At 41.7% G+C, this 16818-nt stretch overlaps 1 protein-coding gene across 1 annotated transcript; it reads right to left on the bottom strand.

Annotated features, from left to right (window-relative positions):
* Positions 1-10148: 10148 nt before the first annotated feature.
* On the bottom strand, positions 10149-16526 carry LOC134200052 (uncharacterized). The gene is made up of 5 exons (XM_062671978.1): positions 16284-16526; positions 15926-16015; positions 11205-11248; positions 10619-10771; positions 10149-10304 (listed from the first exon to the last, which is right to left on the bottom strand). Coding segments are annotated over exons 1-5 (444 nt in total). The 5' UTR covers positions 16285-16526.
* Positions 16527-16818: the final 292 nt, after the last annotated feature.

Below are 16818 nucleotides of genomic sequence, written 5' to 3'. Positions count from 1 at the left end.
CTCATCGACCACTCGATCGCCCGGCCTTTGTTCGCCCGGCTTTTGTTAGCCCGGCCATTGTTCGCGCGGCCTGTGTTCGTGGTACATCTGCCGACTAAGTGCTCTTCCTGGAAGTTTTTATTTGTTTTATTTCCTTTTGTTATTTCTGTGTTCGTGGTACATCTGCCGACAAACTGTCTTCCTGGAAGTGTTTAATTGTTTTGTTTCTTTTTGTTATTTCCGTTTTGTTGTGATTTTTCTTTGTCCTGCAGTAATCGTGCCGCATCGCCACCTGTGTTCAATAGAACCGCTCAGGTCCGAGAAGTTGGGGCCTCGCCGCAAGGCGAGTGTTTTCTAAGACCCAGGGTAGCCCCACCTGGGCACGTAGACATCATGGACGCTGTATTTGCGGAATTTCTCCGGCTTCGCTACCCAAAGCTCACTTCCGAGTTTCAGGCGTTCAAGGCCGATCACACTGCGAGCCCTCTCGTGGACTCCACCGAGCTCGCTGCTCCTGCGTCGCCTGTACCTGCGTGCAAAGCTTCTGCATCGAGCACCGCAGCCTCCGTCGTGCCTGCCGTTCCCGCGTCCCCTATACTGGCGAGTAAAACTGCTGCGTCGTCCGCCGTGGTCACCGTTCCAGCAGCGCGATCATCCGCGGCCTCCGTCGCGCCGTCCAAAACACCTACTCGTAGGTCACCTGCGCCCGCCTCCTCGTCCTCCGACTCTGACTCGGAGATGGAGGTCGACCTCGCTCCCGCCTCATCGACGGATGGATTCACCCTGGTGCAAAAGGGTAAGAAGCGTGCCGCGGAGTCTCGAGCTCCCGCGGCCGCTAAAATTAGCAAAGCCGCGAACGCGTCGCGCCCCCGCCCTCAGACTCCCGTTGCGCCTCCAGCCCGTGCCACTCCGTCGCCGCGTCCGGTGGCACAAAATAAAGCCCAGACCCCTCCCCCGGTAATCCTTCAAGAGAAGGCAGCTTGGGAACGAGTTTCCCTGGCCCTTAAGGCCAAAAATATCAATTTTACGAATGCCCGTAACCTCGCGAACGGCATTCAAATTAAGGTTCGAACATCCGACGACCATAGGGCCCTCTCTTCTTACCTCCGTAAGGAGCGTATAAGTTTCCACACATATACGCTCCAGGAGGAGCGCGAACTCCGTGCCGTTATACGTGGCATCCCTAAAGAGTTGGATGCCGAGCTCGTCAAGGCCGACCTTCTCGAACAAGGCCTACCGGTTAACTCCGTACACCGCATGCACACAGGCCGCGGAAGGGAGCCATATAATATGGTTCTCGTCGCCCTCCAGCCTACCCCCGAGGGTAAGCAAATATTCAACATCCGAACGGTCTGTAGCCTTTCCGGAATCGCAGTCGAAACCCCACACAAGAAAGGCACACCTAGCCAGTGCCATAACTGCCAATTATACGGGCATTCTTCCCGTAACTGTCACGCGCGCCCCCGATGCGTCAAGTGCTTAGGCGATCACGCCACGGCCCTATGCACTCGCGATCAAAAAACCGCGACAGAACCGCCTAGCTGCGTCCTGTGTCGAACACAGGGTCACCCCGCAAATTACCGCGGATGCCCCCGAGCCCCGAAAATAAATCGCCGCGTCGCCCGCCAAAACCGCCTCCGAGCTTCCGGCCCAGACATCAAAGCCTCGGCACCCTCTGTGTCGCAGGCTAAGCCAGCGTTCGTTCCGGCGCCGGTGCCCAGTGTCTCGGCCTGGGCGAAACCGCTGCCGTACATGAACACGGCTACAACTCCCTCCTCCGCGATTCGTCCCGCCCCCGCGACTCGTCCCTCTCCCGCGACTTGCCCTCCGACCGCGTCCGACAATCTCGCTTTAGCGATCGACTTCTTTCAGTCGATCAACTTTGAGCGCGTTAACGCTTTGGGCGACGCCATTCGCTCTGCCTCAACTGCACAACACTTTATCGCCGTTGTGCAAGAATACGCCGACGTATACGCGTCATTAAATACGTACGTCCTCCCCTCACTCCGCCGGTAATCAATGGCGTATATAAGTAGAATAAAGCCCCTATCCGTAACGATAGGATTTTTTAACGCTTACGGTCTCGCAAATCAGCGTGATCAGGTTTCTGACTTTTTGCGTGACCATCAAATTGATATCTTTTTAGTGCAGGAGACCCTACTTAAGCCCGCGCGCCGTGACCCTAAAATCGCGAACTATAACATGGTCAGGAACGACAGGCTCTCTGCTCGTGGTGGTGGTACCGTCATTTACTATAGAAGAGCCCTGCATTGCGTCCCACTCGACCCCCCCGCGCTTTCTAACATCGAAGCATCAGTATGCCAAATCTCACTGACTGGACACGCGCCGATCGTTATCGCGTCCGTTTATCTTCCACCGGATAAGATCGTTCTAAGCAGTGATATCGAGGCGCTGCTCGGCATGGGGAGCTCTGTCATTCTGGCGGGCGACCTAAATTGTAAACACATTAGGTGGAACTCACACACCACAACCCCGAATGGCAGGCGGCTTGACGCGTTAGTCGATAATCTCGCCTTCGATATCGTCGCTCCGCTAATCCCGACTCACTACCCGCTAAATATCGCGCATCGCCCGGATATACTCGACATAGCGTTATTAAAAAACGTAACTCTGCGCTTACACTCGATCGAAGTAGTTTCAGAGTTAGATTCAGACCACCGTCCCGTCGTTATGAAGCTCGGTCGCGCTCCCGATTCCGTTCCCGTCACGAGGACTGTGGTGGATTGGCACACGCTGGGCATCAGCCTGGCTGAATCTGATCCACCATCGCTACCGTTTAGCCCGGACTCTACCCCGTCTCCTCAGGATACCGCTGAAGCCATAGACATCTTAACGTCACACATCACCTCGACATTAGATAGGTCATCGAAACAAGTTGTAGCGGAGGACTTCCTTCACCGCTTCAAATTATCCGACGATATTAGGGAACTCCTTAGAGCTAAGAACGCCTCGATACGCGCCTACGACAGGTATCCTACCGCGGAAAATCGTATTCGAATGCGTGCCCTACAACGCGACGTAAAGTCTCGCATCGCCGAAGTCCGAGATGCCAGATGGTCTGATTTCTTAGAAGGACTCGCGCCCTCCCAAAGGTCTTACTACCGCTTAGCTCGTACTCTCAAATCGGATACGGTAGTAACTATGCCCCCCCTCGTAGGCCCCTCAGGCCGACTCACGGCGTTCGATGATGACGAAAAAGCAGAGCTGCTGGCCGATACATTGCAAACCCAGTGCACGCCCAGCACTCAATCCGTGGACCCTGTGCATGTAGAATTAGTAGACAGTGAGGTAGAACGCAGAGCCTCCTTGCCACCCTCTGATGTGTTACCACCCGTCACCCCGATGGAAGTTAAAGACTTGATCAAAGACCTACGTCCTCGCAAGGCTCCCGGTTCCGACGGTATATCCAACCGCGTTATTAAACTTCTACCCGTCCAACTCATCGTGATGTTGGCATCTATTTTCAATGCCGCTATGGCGAACTGTATCTTTCCCGCGGTGTGGAAAGAAGCGGACGTTATCGGCATACATAAACCCGGTAAACCAAAAAATCATCCGACGAGCTACCGCCCGATTAGCCTCCTCATGTCTCTAGGCAAACTGTATGAGCGTCTGCTCTACAAACGCCTCAGAGACTTCGTCTCATCCAAGGGCATTCTCATCGATGAACAATTCGGATTCCGTACAAATCACTCATGCGTTCAACAGGTGCACCGCCTCACGGAGCACATTCTTGTGGGGCTTAATCGACCAAAACCGTTATACACGGGAGCTCTCTTCTTCGACGTCGCAAAAGCGTTCGACAAAGTCTGGCACAACGGTTTGATTTTCAAACTATTCAACATGGGTGTGCCGGATAGTCTCGTGCTCATCATACGGGACTTCTTGTCGAACCGCTCTTTTCGATATCGAGTCGAGGGAACCCGCTCCTCCCCACGACCTCTCACAGCTGGAGTCCCGCAAGGCTCTGTCCTCTCACCCCTCCTATTTAGCTTATTCGTTAACGATATTCCCCGGTCGCCGCCGACCCATTTAGCTTTATTCGCCGACGACACGACTGTTTACTATTCCAGTAGAAACAAGTCCCTAATCGCGAAGAAGCTTCAGAGCGCAGCCCTAGCCCTAGGACAGTGGTTCCGAAAATGGCGCATAGACATCAACCCAGCGAAAAGTACTGCGGTGCTCTTTCAGAGGGGAAGCTCCACACGGATTTCCTCCCGTATTAGGAGGAGGAATCTCACACCCCCGATTACTCTCTTTAGTCAATCCATACCCTGGGCCAGGAAGGTCAAGTACCTGGGCGTTACCCTGGATGCATCGATGACATTCCGCCCGCATATAAAATCAGTCCGTGACCGTGCCGCGTTTATTCTCGGTAGACTCTACCCCATGATCTGTAAGCGGAGTAAAATGTCCCTTCGTAACAAGGTGACCCTTTACAAAACTTGCATAAGGCCCGTCATGACTTACGCGAGTGTGGTGTTCGCTCACGCGGCCCGCACACACATAGACACCCTTCAATCTCTACAATCCCGCTTTTGCAGGTTAGCCGTCGGAGCTCCGTGGTTCGTGAGGAACGTTGACCTACACGACGACCTGGGCCTCGAATCTATACAGAAATACATGAAGTCAGTTAGGAACAGTTATTTAGCGAGGCAAGACGTGTTGTTTGTGAAGAGTGTGTCGATCTTTTCTCAGATATTGAGAACATTTGGTCGCCTTTAATTTATTATTTTTCTGACAATGAAGAATTGTAACCTGTGCAAGATCCAATTCAGTGATGGTGTTCAATGCGGTACGTGCAAGAAGCATTTTGACTTCGGATGCGCTAATATTACAGAAGCTGGATATAGAAAACTGGGCCCCGAAAGAAGGGCGGCATGGAAGTGTTCTGCTTGCAGAAACCCTTCGCAAGCGGTTGCTTCACAGGCCAGCCCAGTCTCTCCAGTTCAGGGCTTAGTGACGCTAGAAATGATCCACGCTGAATTATGCGGCGTCAAAACGAAACTAAATAGTTTATCTCTGCTGCATCAGGAAGTAATAAATATACGTGAAGAACTGTCATTGCTGCGTGAGTCCGTCACTCAAAACATAGAAAAGGTATCTGAGTGTGACGCTAGGCTTATTGAGATTGAAAGCAAGCTCCCAGTGATTAAGCGTACTCAGTCGTCTGTTGAATGTCTCGAATCAGCGATGCGGAAAATGCAGGGAAAGATCGATGCTTTGGAGCAGAGAGCCAGGCTTAATAATGTCGAGATCAAGGGCGTTCCTGTAAGGAAGAACGAAAACCTTTTTACAATCGTCGAGAACATCTCCCAGAGGCTGGGCGTGTCCTTTTCCAGGGCAGACATCAACCATGTTACGAGGGTGCCTACATTTGGATCGGCTGACAAACTCATCATACTAAACTTCCACAATAGGTACACAAAGGAAGATTTTGTCGCCGCTGCTCGTGCACTAAAATTTCTTAATGCCCAGGACATTGGTTTTACTGTTTCTAATCGTATTTTCGTGAATGACCACCTGACTCGTGATACGAAACAACTTCTCACAAAAGTGAAAACATGGGCCAAAAACAAGAATTTTAAGTACATTTGGGTTAAGTTCTGTAAGATCCATGTGCGAAGATCTGACTCGTCTCCGGTTATTATAGTACATACAGAGGCAGATTTAAACAAATTGACTTAGCTTGTGTCTTATTATTACTTTTTGTATTCTGTATTAGTTTCTATAGTAACTTTTTGTTGCAAGTTCACGTGTCACTGAACGTAGGTTATGTACACTTATTAATTATAATCGTGGTCCAAATGTTTACAACACATGTTGTTATTCACTGGCCGGCGCCTCGCCTTTTGCCGCTATTGTTCTCATATCTCGTTGCTTGTCTGTTTGAGGTTGTCATTACTGACATATATTTGTCTTGCTTTCACGAATGTATTGCATATCTGCTGCTTATTAACGCTGATCTAGTGTGTCAGGGGTTTATTGGTACTTGTTATATTCTTCGACTATTTTTATACTACCTACAATTTAATTTAATTTACTATTTTCACTTTTACTATTTAATTTTAATGTCTAGAAATTACCACAGCGTAATATTAATTTTACTTACTATGTTATTAACTATTTTCTTACAATGGACAATGAATCAGTCCTGAATAGTATTCATATCTACTACCAAAATGTTCGTGGACTTCGGACGAAAGTTCTTGAGTTTAGCCGTAACCTGCTATTGTGTTCTTATGATGTGATTATTTTAACTGAGACTTGGTTGACTGATGGCATCTTAGATAGCGAATTATTTAATGAACATTATACAGTTTGGCGTAGGGATAGGAACAGTGACCTTACGGGTCAATCTCGGGGTGGCGGTGTTTTGATTGCGACTCGTAAAGATTTAAAAGTTAGTTTGCAGCCGTCATTTAACTCATCGGTTGAAGATTTGTGGGTTACACTCATCGTTAAGTTGAAACGTGAAACTATTAAACTGCATATATGTGTATTATACTTATGCAAACAGGGTTCTAAGTTTTCTTTCTCTGAACAATTAACTAATTATCTTACGAAACTCACCAACATTGTTTTGGATAATTCACTTGATAAATTCCTACTTGTTGGTGATTTTAATCTGAGCGGCATTACGTGGCTGCCGTCTAATCTTGGTTACTTTACACCTTATAATGCTCGTAGTAGTGATGAATTGTTGCTTGTGGATGAAATGCATGTTCACGACTTTGCTCAGTACAATGGGATAACTAATAAGGATGATAGGATTCTGGATCTAGTATTTTCAAATGAATCATTGGTTGTGAGTAAGTGTGTTGATCCAATGGTCCCGATTGATCCGTATCATGAGGCTCTTTGTATTACGTTCAAATGTATTGAACTTGTAACTCTAAGAACTGCACCGCGCACTAACTATCGATTCAATAAAGGTGATTATTTGTCAATTAATAGAGAGCTTAATAATATTGACTGGTGTGTTGAGTTTCAGTCAAGATCTTTGGAGGGCTGTACTGATTATTTTTATGAGATAGTTAACGACCTCAAAGAGAGATATGTACCATCTCGCGTAACTGGCTCTGATCATTACCCAGTCTGGTATTCAGCTGCTCTTAAAAAAGCTATCAAAGAAAAATATAAATATAAACGTAAATATTCAAACTATGGAAATAAATCTGATCTAAACTCTTTTAATGTGCTTCGGGACAGGGTTAGAGTACTGGAAACTAATTGTTACAATGATTATATTGACTCTCTTGAAATTTCAATAGGAAATGATCCTAAAAAGTTCTGGTCTTACGTTAAATCAAAGTCTAAGTGTAATTCAATGCCAAGATCTGTCTCGTATAACAATGTGATCTCAAGTTCGGCTGAGGGAGTCTGCAGTGCATTTTCTAACTATTTCCAATCTACTTTTCTTGACTGTGATATCTCTGTTAATCTGACACCTAGAGTAGCCGATGAGCATTTCACCGCAACTTCTCACTTAAACAACATCTACTTGGACCAAGCCGAAATACATAAGTTAATTCTTAATCTTGATCTATCTAAATCAGCTGGTCCAGACCAGTTGCCTGCCAGATTTATCGTTGGTTGCTCTGATGGCATAGTTTTGCCAATATACCTTCTTTTTAAGCGTTCTTTACATGAGTGCACTGTTCCAGCAATATGGAAATCGGCCTTTATTACCCCAGTACATAAGAAAGGCTCTAAGTTCGAGGTTACCAATTACAGACCAATTTCCAAACTTTGTATTATTTCAAAAATATTTGAACGTGTTATTTATACTCAAGTATACGCGGCATTGCAAAATGTATTTAATTCAACTCAGCATGGATTTCTAAAAAATAAATCGACTGTTTCTAATTTAGTTATCTTAAATGATTATCTTACTGATGCCATGCATAGTGGTAAACAGGTTGATGTAATTTATACAGATTATAGCAAGGCGTTTGACAAAATTAACCATTCTATTCTGATTTCAAAGCTACAGAACGTAGGAATCTGTGGCGACTTATTACGATGGTTTATATCATATCTTGAGAAGAGATCGCAAGCAGTCGTGATCAACAATTATATTTCTGCTTGGGTACCTATTCCCAGTGGCGTACCTCAGGGTTCGTTACTGGGGCCCTTGCTTTTTATTATTTTCATTAACGACATCACTAAGTGCTTTCAATTCTCACGCCTTCTCTGCTTCGCTGATGACATGAAAATTTTTATGAAGGTTGCTTCCATCAATGATGCCAAGTTAATGCAATCTGATTTAGATCGTCTTTGTCATTATTGTTTACTAAACAAACTTGATCTTAATCCAACTAAATGTCATGTTGTTACTTACACTCGAAAAATCAACCAAATAGCCTACAAGTATAAACTAAATGAACATGAACTAATTAAACTTAATAGTACACGTGACTTAGGTATTGTTCATGACAGCAAACTCACATTCGATGAACACGTTAACTCTATAGTGACTAAAGCCTCCAAAATGCTTGGATTTGTTATGCGTAACTCTCAACATTTTCGTAAAGCTAAAACTATTAAAATACTATACTGTACTTTTGTTCGCAGTCACTTAGAATACGCTTCACAAGTTTGGAATCCTCGATATAATATCTATATAGAACGAATTGAAAGAATTCAGCGTAAATTTATAAAGTACCTTTGTTTTAAATTAAATATTGCCTATAACTCTAATAATTATGATAACCTTTGTAAAAAACATCATCTACTTCCTCTTTACTTGCGGCGTGAGGTTTCCGACATTATATATTATTTAAAGATCGTTAAAGGTTTGGTGGATTGCCCGGAGCTCTTATCCAAAGTTGGCTTCAATGCACAGAGAATATCTTTAAGGCATCGAAATCTAATTTCTTTGCCACTAGCTTCCACTAACTATAGGCAAAACTCATTCTTTTTACGTGTTGGTGGTGACCTCAACAGACTTGGCAGGTTCTTAGATATTGACCCATTTTATTCCTCTATCACAGGACTTAGACGTCAGCTTAGTGCCCGATTTTTCGTGGGCGATGAGGGGGCAGAGGGTGCGGGGCCATGTGCCGGTGACGTGTAGCACAACAGTTTTTAATTAATTTGTGACATTTATACATAAGTGTACATTTAAATTAGTCTGGTGTTTTCCTCCATTCCTTATGTTGTTTCTTGCTTGCTGAATGTTTTTAATTTTTTTTTGTTTCTATGCTTTTGTTTCTCTAGTGTTTTTAATTTGTTTATATTGGTGAGAACCTTTAATTGGCTTTTTGTTTCTATTATTTGTTATATTATTATACTTTGTTAGTTGGCTGTTGGTTCTCCTTGTATTAAATAAATAAATAAATAAATAAATAAATAAATAAATAAATAAATAAGGCCCGTCATGACTTACGCGAGTGTGGTGTTCGCTCACGCGGCCCGCACACACATAGACACCCTTCAATCTCTACAATCCCGCTTTTGCAGGTTAGCCGTCGGAGCTCCGTGGTTCGTGAGGAACGTTGACCTACACGACGACCTGGGCCTCGAATCTATACAGAAATACATGAAGTCAGCGTCGGAACGGTACTTCGATAAGGCTATGCGTCATGATAATCGCCTTATCGTAGCCGCCGCTGACTACTCCCCGAATCCTGATCATGCAGGAGCCAGTCACCGTCGACGCCCTAGACACGTCCTTACGGATCCATCAGATCCAATAACCTTCGCACTAGACGCCTTCAGCTCTAGGAGCAGGCTTAGGGACCTCGGTAACCGTACTCGTCGAACTCGACAAAGAGTTCGCCGTGCAACCTAACCCATGAATCAGCTCGCTGAGTTTCTCGCCGGATCTTCTCAGCGGGTCGCGATTCCGATCCGGTAGTAGATTCATTCGCGAAGCAGCTGCTCTTGAGCTGTTAGGTCTCCTTCGGAGGCGCTCGGGTAGCTGTTAGCAAATCCCACCCCTCCTGGCTGAGCCTTTGCTCGCCCACCTGTCCTGGTGAAACTGGAAAGGCCTCCGGGCCACCAGTAATCCTTCAATCATAAAAAAAAAAAAAAAAAAACTCTCCACAAGCCTCTTTTGAAGAAGGACACGTCATAGCGCTCGGGAAACACTATGGAGGGGAGCTCATTCCTAAGCCGAAATGCAATCACATAGATGTAATGTTTTAAACAGGACTTTCTGTCTCAAACAATCTGTATTTTTGAGCCCAGTGTTCTAGCTTAGTACGAGTACGTTGAAGTAAGCTCGCCAGACAGTACGCCAGTAAAATCACTGCTCCCTCCACATAGAAACCGTACAAAACTCGTACAGTACCAGCTACCTGCAAGAACATTACATTTTTAGTAGATTGTTTTTTTAGGAGCCCGTTAATATACAATTAGAGAATTAATAGTTTTAGGTTTTTCGCCTGTTTAACTGTGTGTACTAGTAATAATGCTTAGAACTGGGAATTAACGACAAAGGGAATCACCCACTGATCAGTTAAATTACTGGGTAGACCGACGGTCCAAATGTTTTTGTCATTTGTTAATATACAAATTTATCTTGAAAATGTCGTCAGCGAAATTCAGGCATCTGTCAAATATTTTTGTTTTGCATGACAGCTACCGTGGCGATACAAGTACAGATGCCTACTTCCTCCAATCCACCATACGTAGTAAATTCCCAAGGAAACGCGACAGCAACAAATTGTTCTTTCTGTCGAAGTAAGCCAAACAATATTATTCCCAAAACGTAGTACGCGATCAGTAACAGAGCTTCGCAACGGCATATAACCGTAATGAGTACCTGAAAAAAAAAACGCCATTGTAATACATAATTTAAAATATAATTCGTTTGTTTCTTTTGACGATTATTGTTCACAATTTTATGAATGACTAGCTGACCCGGCAGACTTCGTAGTGCCTAAATCGATAAATAAAATGCTTAAACTTTTGTATAAAATAAACTTAAAACAAACAAAAAGAATCCGTCCGACGGGGGACACATCAAAGGAAAAACAAAATTGTCATTTTTATTTAAGCGATTCTTCCGAGCATTTTCAGATTTATCTAACTTTTAAACCTTTTCTGGACTTCCACAAATAATTCAAGACCAAAATTAACTAAATCGGTCAAGCCGTTCTCGAGTTTTAGCGAGACTAACGAACAGCAATTCAGATTGATAGATCAGATATTCAAATAGATAGAATAGATAATGAATCAATATGATTAAAACATACCTTAAGCTTACTACAGTCATAATTATTCTTGTTGTTATATTTATCTGTAACGAAAGTTGAAATAAACGTTCTTATTAGTTAAGTCCAACAGTACGTATAGAAATTTAAATTTTTTTCTTCCTTACCTATCCGCCTATGGTAGCCTAAGGACTATTCCAACTACGAGCGGACGGGTAGGTGAGCTCTGCCAGAGAGAATTTGTTAACACTAGACCTAGCTAGCAGTGCCTCGCAGAATCTACCACCGGTTCGGAATCGCGACCCACTGAGATCCGGCGAAAAATTCAATAGGTTGTGTTTATGGGTTAGTCTCTTACTCTTCGTCGTAATCCACGAGTTCAACGACCCGTGCTTGAAGAGCTTAAAAGCACTGAGAGTGGATCCGGGGAATCCGACATGTTTCGTTTGTCGGCGGTTTCGCCTGGGTCAGATATGTAATTCGCGGCGGCTACGATAGTGGTGACAGAGGAAAGTTTGTGAACACAAATAAGACTAAGTAATTAAAAATATAATTATTATGATTATGATTATAATAAATAAAAATATATTTAACCACAACAAAAAGGACAAAATTAAAGCGAATCTTAACTCCCTACACTCACGACCACACGACTCCAACTGTTTTTTTTCTTTGGTATTATGGTCGCCAGAAACATAGAAGATAAGATAAGTGCAATCCAAATGCCAAAATTAAATATCAATAAAAAATAGTTCAACCGAGATAAATCTAGTGCTATGGCAAATTAGGCATGTTACTACAATTTGTTTTACGTAGTTAACAAACATTATTTGGATTTGCCTTTAATTTTCTTTGAATAAAAAGCATCTTAATGAACAGGGAAGTATTCAAAATGGGCTTCTTAACTGCTTATTGCCGACATTATCGGTTACCTCATCGCGAGAGCTGTTAATTCGTTTAATGTCTTGTATAATCCTCACCATTAAGCAAGGTTCGTACTAAGAAATTGAGTACGGGCTTGTGTGACTTAGAAGTTGAAGGGCAAACCTAATAATTTTATTTGGTAAAATTTGTTCATAACCAGATTCAATTAAGTCAATTAAGATAAGGTATGTATTTTGATCAAGTAGTTACTATAAATATAAATACATCTGATTCGCACCCTTGTCTTCTCCACTGCTCTATAATATAGTGCAGAGACGTGGACATTCAAAGCCGCAGATAGGCAGAGAATCTACGCTTTTGAGATTGGTGCTGGCGACGTATGCTAGGAATACCATGGATGGCTCGCCGCACCAACATCTCTATTCTCAAGCAGTTAAAAATAGAAAAGACTCAACGTCTATCCATAACCTGCCTACAAAGAATATTGCGGTATTTTGGTCATGTTGCACGCAGGGATACCAGCAATTTGGAACGCCTTGTGGTGACCGGTAAAATCGAGGAAAAAGGCCTAGGGGTAGAGGTCCTAAACGATGATCGGACTAAATAGCGGAGGAACTAAAAATACCTGTCAGCGACGCACTCCACCAAGCTACAGAACGGGATCGATGGAGACAGTTAGTTGACGGAATCAAACGGAGTCACGATCCTCAGCAATGAGGAACAGATTGAAGAGAGAGAGTTACTGAGTATTATAAAGTGACTGTGGCCACTCCCCTTGAGACATGAGGTCGATGTCTAATATACATTAATTCCAGAAAGAATCAATAAATCAAATCAGTGAAAGAATTATTTACTGTCTGTCTGTTTATTTGTTCGCGCACAACTCCGAAACTATTGAATTTATTTTCACCCAATTAGACCGGTCGACAGAGATTAATTCAGAATAGAATCTAGGAATTGTTTTACTAAAATTGGACAATGCAATAAAGTTATCGTCATTTAAAGATCTTCGTAATCTTGATCTTGATATTTTTTTTAATGTTAGAAGTAATATTTTTAGTACGAAAATTACTTTTTGTTAAATTACATTCAACCACTGTACCTAGTCCAGCCACAAGTTCTGTTACAAATGAAAATGCATTTTTTTAAATGAAGTAATGTAATGTTTTAAATGAATGTACTATTATTCAAATTTATACGAATCTATGGATTTAAGCACTGTTTCCAAAGGAAATTTCGCCACTGCTTGCTCCAATGATTTTTTAAGAGACTCGAATGTCGCCGTGTCGTTTAGAACAGGCCCTGTCCTCCAAAACCTACCATAATTTGCAGTCTACACGGTCAACCCTATAGACCCTATAGACTCAACCCTACTGGCAGGATGCTCGTGCACAACATCGGGAACCAATCACAACTCACGGCTTGTGACACGATGCGGGAAGATCAAATCATGTAATCGATATGGCCGGTGCCATTCCCGTTTTTGCCTTATTCCCCCAAACAAACCCAAAAATGCACTTCTGCTCATGTCAAGGTCAGAGCTCACGACTCGTGCCGATTACTATGATTAATATTTCGTATAATTAGCAAACTATCGGTTGCGATTCACCGAGTCATATGTATGTTTTATCTATGGTACCGCCTCGACTGAGTTCAGCCCTGTACAATGTTGCGACTCTGAAGAAGGCCGCATAAACAGTTTACATTATTGTAAAATGGAAGCATTAATCGGTATTGTGTACCTATTATTTATTCATGGCGAGTATTATTCGCTAGCACGCTCCAAGTCTAGTTTATTAGTTTTGTTTTGTTTTGTTTTGTTTACGAACTGTTTTAATAGTATTGTTTATGTTGGGAATGAATTTTCTAATTTAGTTTTTAATAAGTACTATTGACATTTCTCTTATTGCGTCGTCATTGTTTTTACTTTGACATGAACGTTCATTTTCTTATACACAGTATTTTAAGCAGGTTTGGGTTGGATATCTGATTGAAGATAATGATAATGATTTTTTTAAGTATTGGAGATTTCGACTATGAGTCAATCCAGGCAACCGCCAAGATGTCTTAAAAATTGGTGTGGTTATACCGACATTTTGTATTTAACTGAATAAAAATATCAGTGATAAAATGGAAAATTTTAAAAGTACTAAATTCGGTCGGTTCGATTTACTAAAAAAAAAACAGCTGATTTGAAGTATTTTTATTGCAAGTATTTTTATTAGATAAGGCTTACTATAGTATGTCAGAATATTTAGACGATAACTTTAGATAATTAAGTAGAATAGAGTTCAATAATTATAATTTAAGTTATTTTTATTTTTATGTAGATTATACTTACACCTAATATTTGTACGCTTTACTAGCAGGACATAGTGATACATTTATTAATATTAACTTATTAATCTTTGTTAACCTATGACCACAAATAATAAATAAATAAATAAATAATAAAAAAAAAAAAAGAAGTTACCCGTCTAGGTGCGAACCTTTTATTTGAGACGGACGGGTAATATGTGAAAATAGTAATACATATTAACAAAATGTACAACATTTTTCTACATTATTTTTATACATAGAAAATCGCTATTGAGTGTGTTAATAGTACTTACAATACCGGCCACAAATATTTAACATCGTCCTTTGAAAAGAGACTATCGCCTAATTTCGTATTCATAGAGCTTTCTCTGTCACACACTACTTATCTCTCTTGCAAACGGCAAATGCTGGTACTGTACGACATCATTCGCCTGTACTCGTATTGTCTTCATTTGTTCATAGTTAGACTACTTATTATTACAATATATCCTCCTGATACATTAACGGTGCTTTAAGGTACCACAAGCACCGGTCACTGTCCTCCTCGAACCCGTCGCTTGCGACGAAGGGCTCGACGAGTGAGTTAGCCCATAGACACAACCCACTGAGTTTCTCGCCGGATCTTCTTAATGGGTCGCGTTTCCGATCCGGTGGTAGATTCTGCGAAGCACTACTCTTGCTAGGGCCAGTGTTAGCAGCACACCCGGTTTGAGCCCCGTGAGCTCACTTACACGTCAAGGAGAAGCTGATGTAGCCTCAAGGCTATCAGCATAGGTAGGTTTTTTTTTATTATACAATAATATATTTTATTGAAATCACATTTAATATTACAGTTATCAAACTCTATTATATTAAGTAAGCCCTTGTGAGTTGCAAGTCTAGTCGTAGCTATGGAATTTACAGTCAGATTTAAATTAAATCACAAATGTTTACTAGTTTAGTCGAAGACGTGTTTGCGGTTGCCTTAAACGACTTGGCGGAGGTCAAACTTTAACTTAAAGTCACGTTGTGCCGGCTCATTTATCGCGTCTGTTCTAAGCAGTCCTAAAGCTAGACTGAGAAAGTCTTGTTTGATTAGTTACGGTTTTACGATTGAACCCAGAAGTATTTATAATTTCGAATTAAATTTATTACTTATATTTTTTGTACCCAGAAAAACAGATGGTTCTTTTATGCGGGTACCGCAGAATTTGAGTCCTTGGGTGAGGTTGAAGATTCAGTTAAACCTTTCAAACCAGAAGACATGATTACCTCGCGGCAGGTTTCAATAGTAAAGGGTACAGATTTATGCAGGTTGGTAAACTATTTCAAGTAATTACGAAAACATATATAAAGGAAGTTTGAAGATCAGGGTTACTTAGGGTTTTAGTATTTATTTACGTTACCCTTATTAAGGAGCGCTTCGTTCTATGATTCTGTTTCGCATTGTAATATCATTAAGCTGGACTTGTGTTCCTAAGTACATTTCCTAATATTGACTGTTACTACACTTAGTATTACGCCTTCGCCTAATTTTGGGTCTAATTATCTTCTTTTTAATTTTATACGTAATTGCTTACCGTAAAGTTTACGTGAATCATCATCAGTTTTATGAAAGCTTTTGAAATATTTTTCGACTTGCACCGCAGCGAACGTGCCCCAGTTTTTCACTGCAAAATTAAATAGAATTAGAAGACGATGTGAACCGTGAGCAAATCCATTTATTTGCAGTCAATAAATTAAACACACAAACTAAATCAGCGACTGTACTTTAAAAATACAATTATATTTAAATGCGGTTGAGTGTATATTGGATGTTTAAACGTATTTACAGTTATATTACGGTTTGTGAAGACCAAATTCGTAAGCGTCGATTTTTGACATATTCCTTTTAGATGATTTGGAAACTGAATTATAAAATCTTTGTTAAGGACTTACTTAAGTAAACATGAGTTGGTGTGGCTACAACAGAGTATATTACAGTCGCTAATCTTCCCCATAATGTTTGTGGAAGTGGAGCTCCAATACCTGAAACGCAGTATGAGAGATCACTTCGTAAAAATGCTTGAGACAAAAAAAAATTTTTGTAGCTTGCTAGGGACTCCTTAAACCAGGACGCCGCGTTAGTTGCATTGGCACTTCGCTAGAAGTAATAGTGTTCTGTGCATTGGCATAACTATGCCACCGCGGTCGTTTATTTCCGTTTCAGCTTCGGAAACGCTATTTATTGTTTTTACGCACTGTTAATTTATACAGATTCTCGTTTTATTAGTCGAATAATTAATAAGTATACTTAAAAATATAAATCTATTTAAAATTTTGCTGATTTTCTATCTATTTAAAGAAAAATCAATGAGTAAGCTTGTCCTAAAAATAAGGTATTTTTTAAAATGTAAAACTTACATAATTATTTTTTATGAATAAAATCGGTAGCTCTATTGGAAATTGTACGTTTTTATTTACTCACCAAACA

Source organism: Bombyx mori, chromosome 14, assembly GCF_030269925.1.
Source record: "Bombyx mori chromosome 14, ASM3026992v2".
Classification (NCBI taxonomy): domain Eukaryota; kingdom Metazoa; phylum Arthropoda; class Insecta; order Lepidoptera; family Bombycidae; genus Bombyx; species Bombyx mori.
The sequence above is the reverse complement of the archived record's forward strand: the minus strand, read 5'-3'. Positions and strand labels throughout refer to the sequence as shown.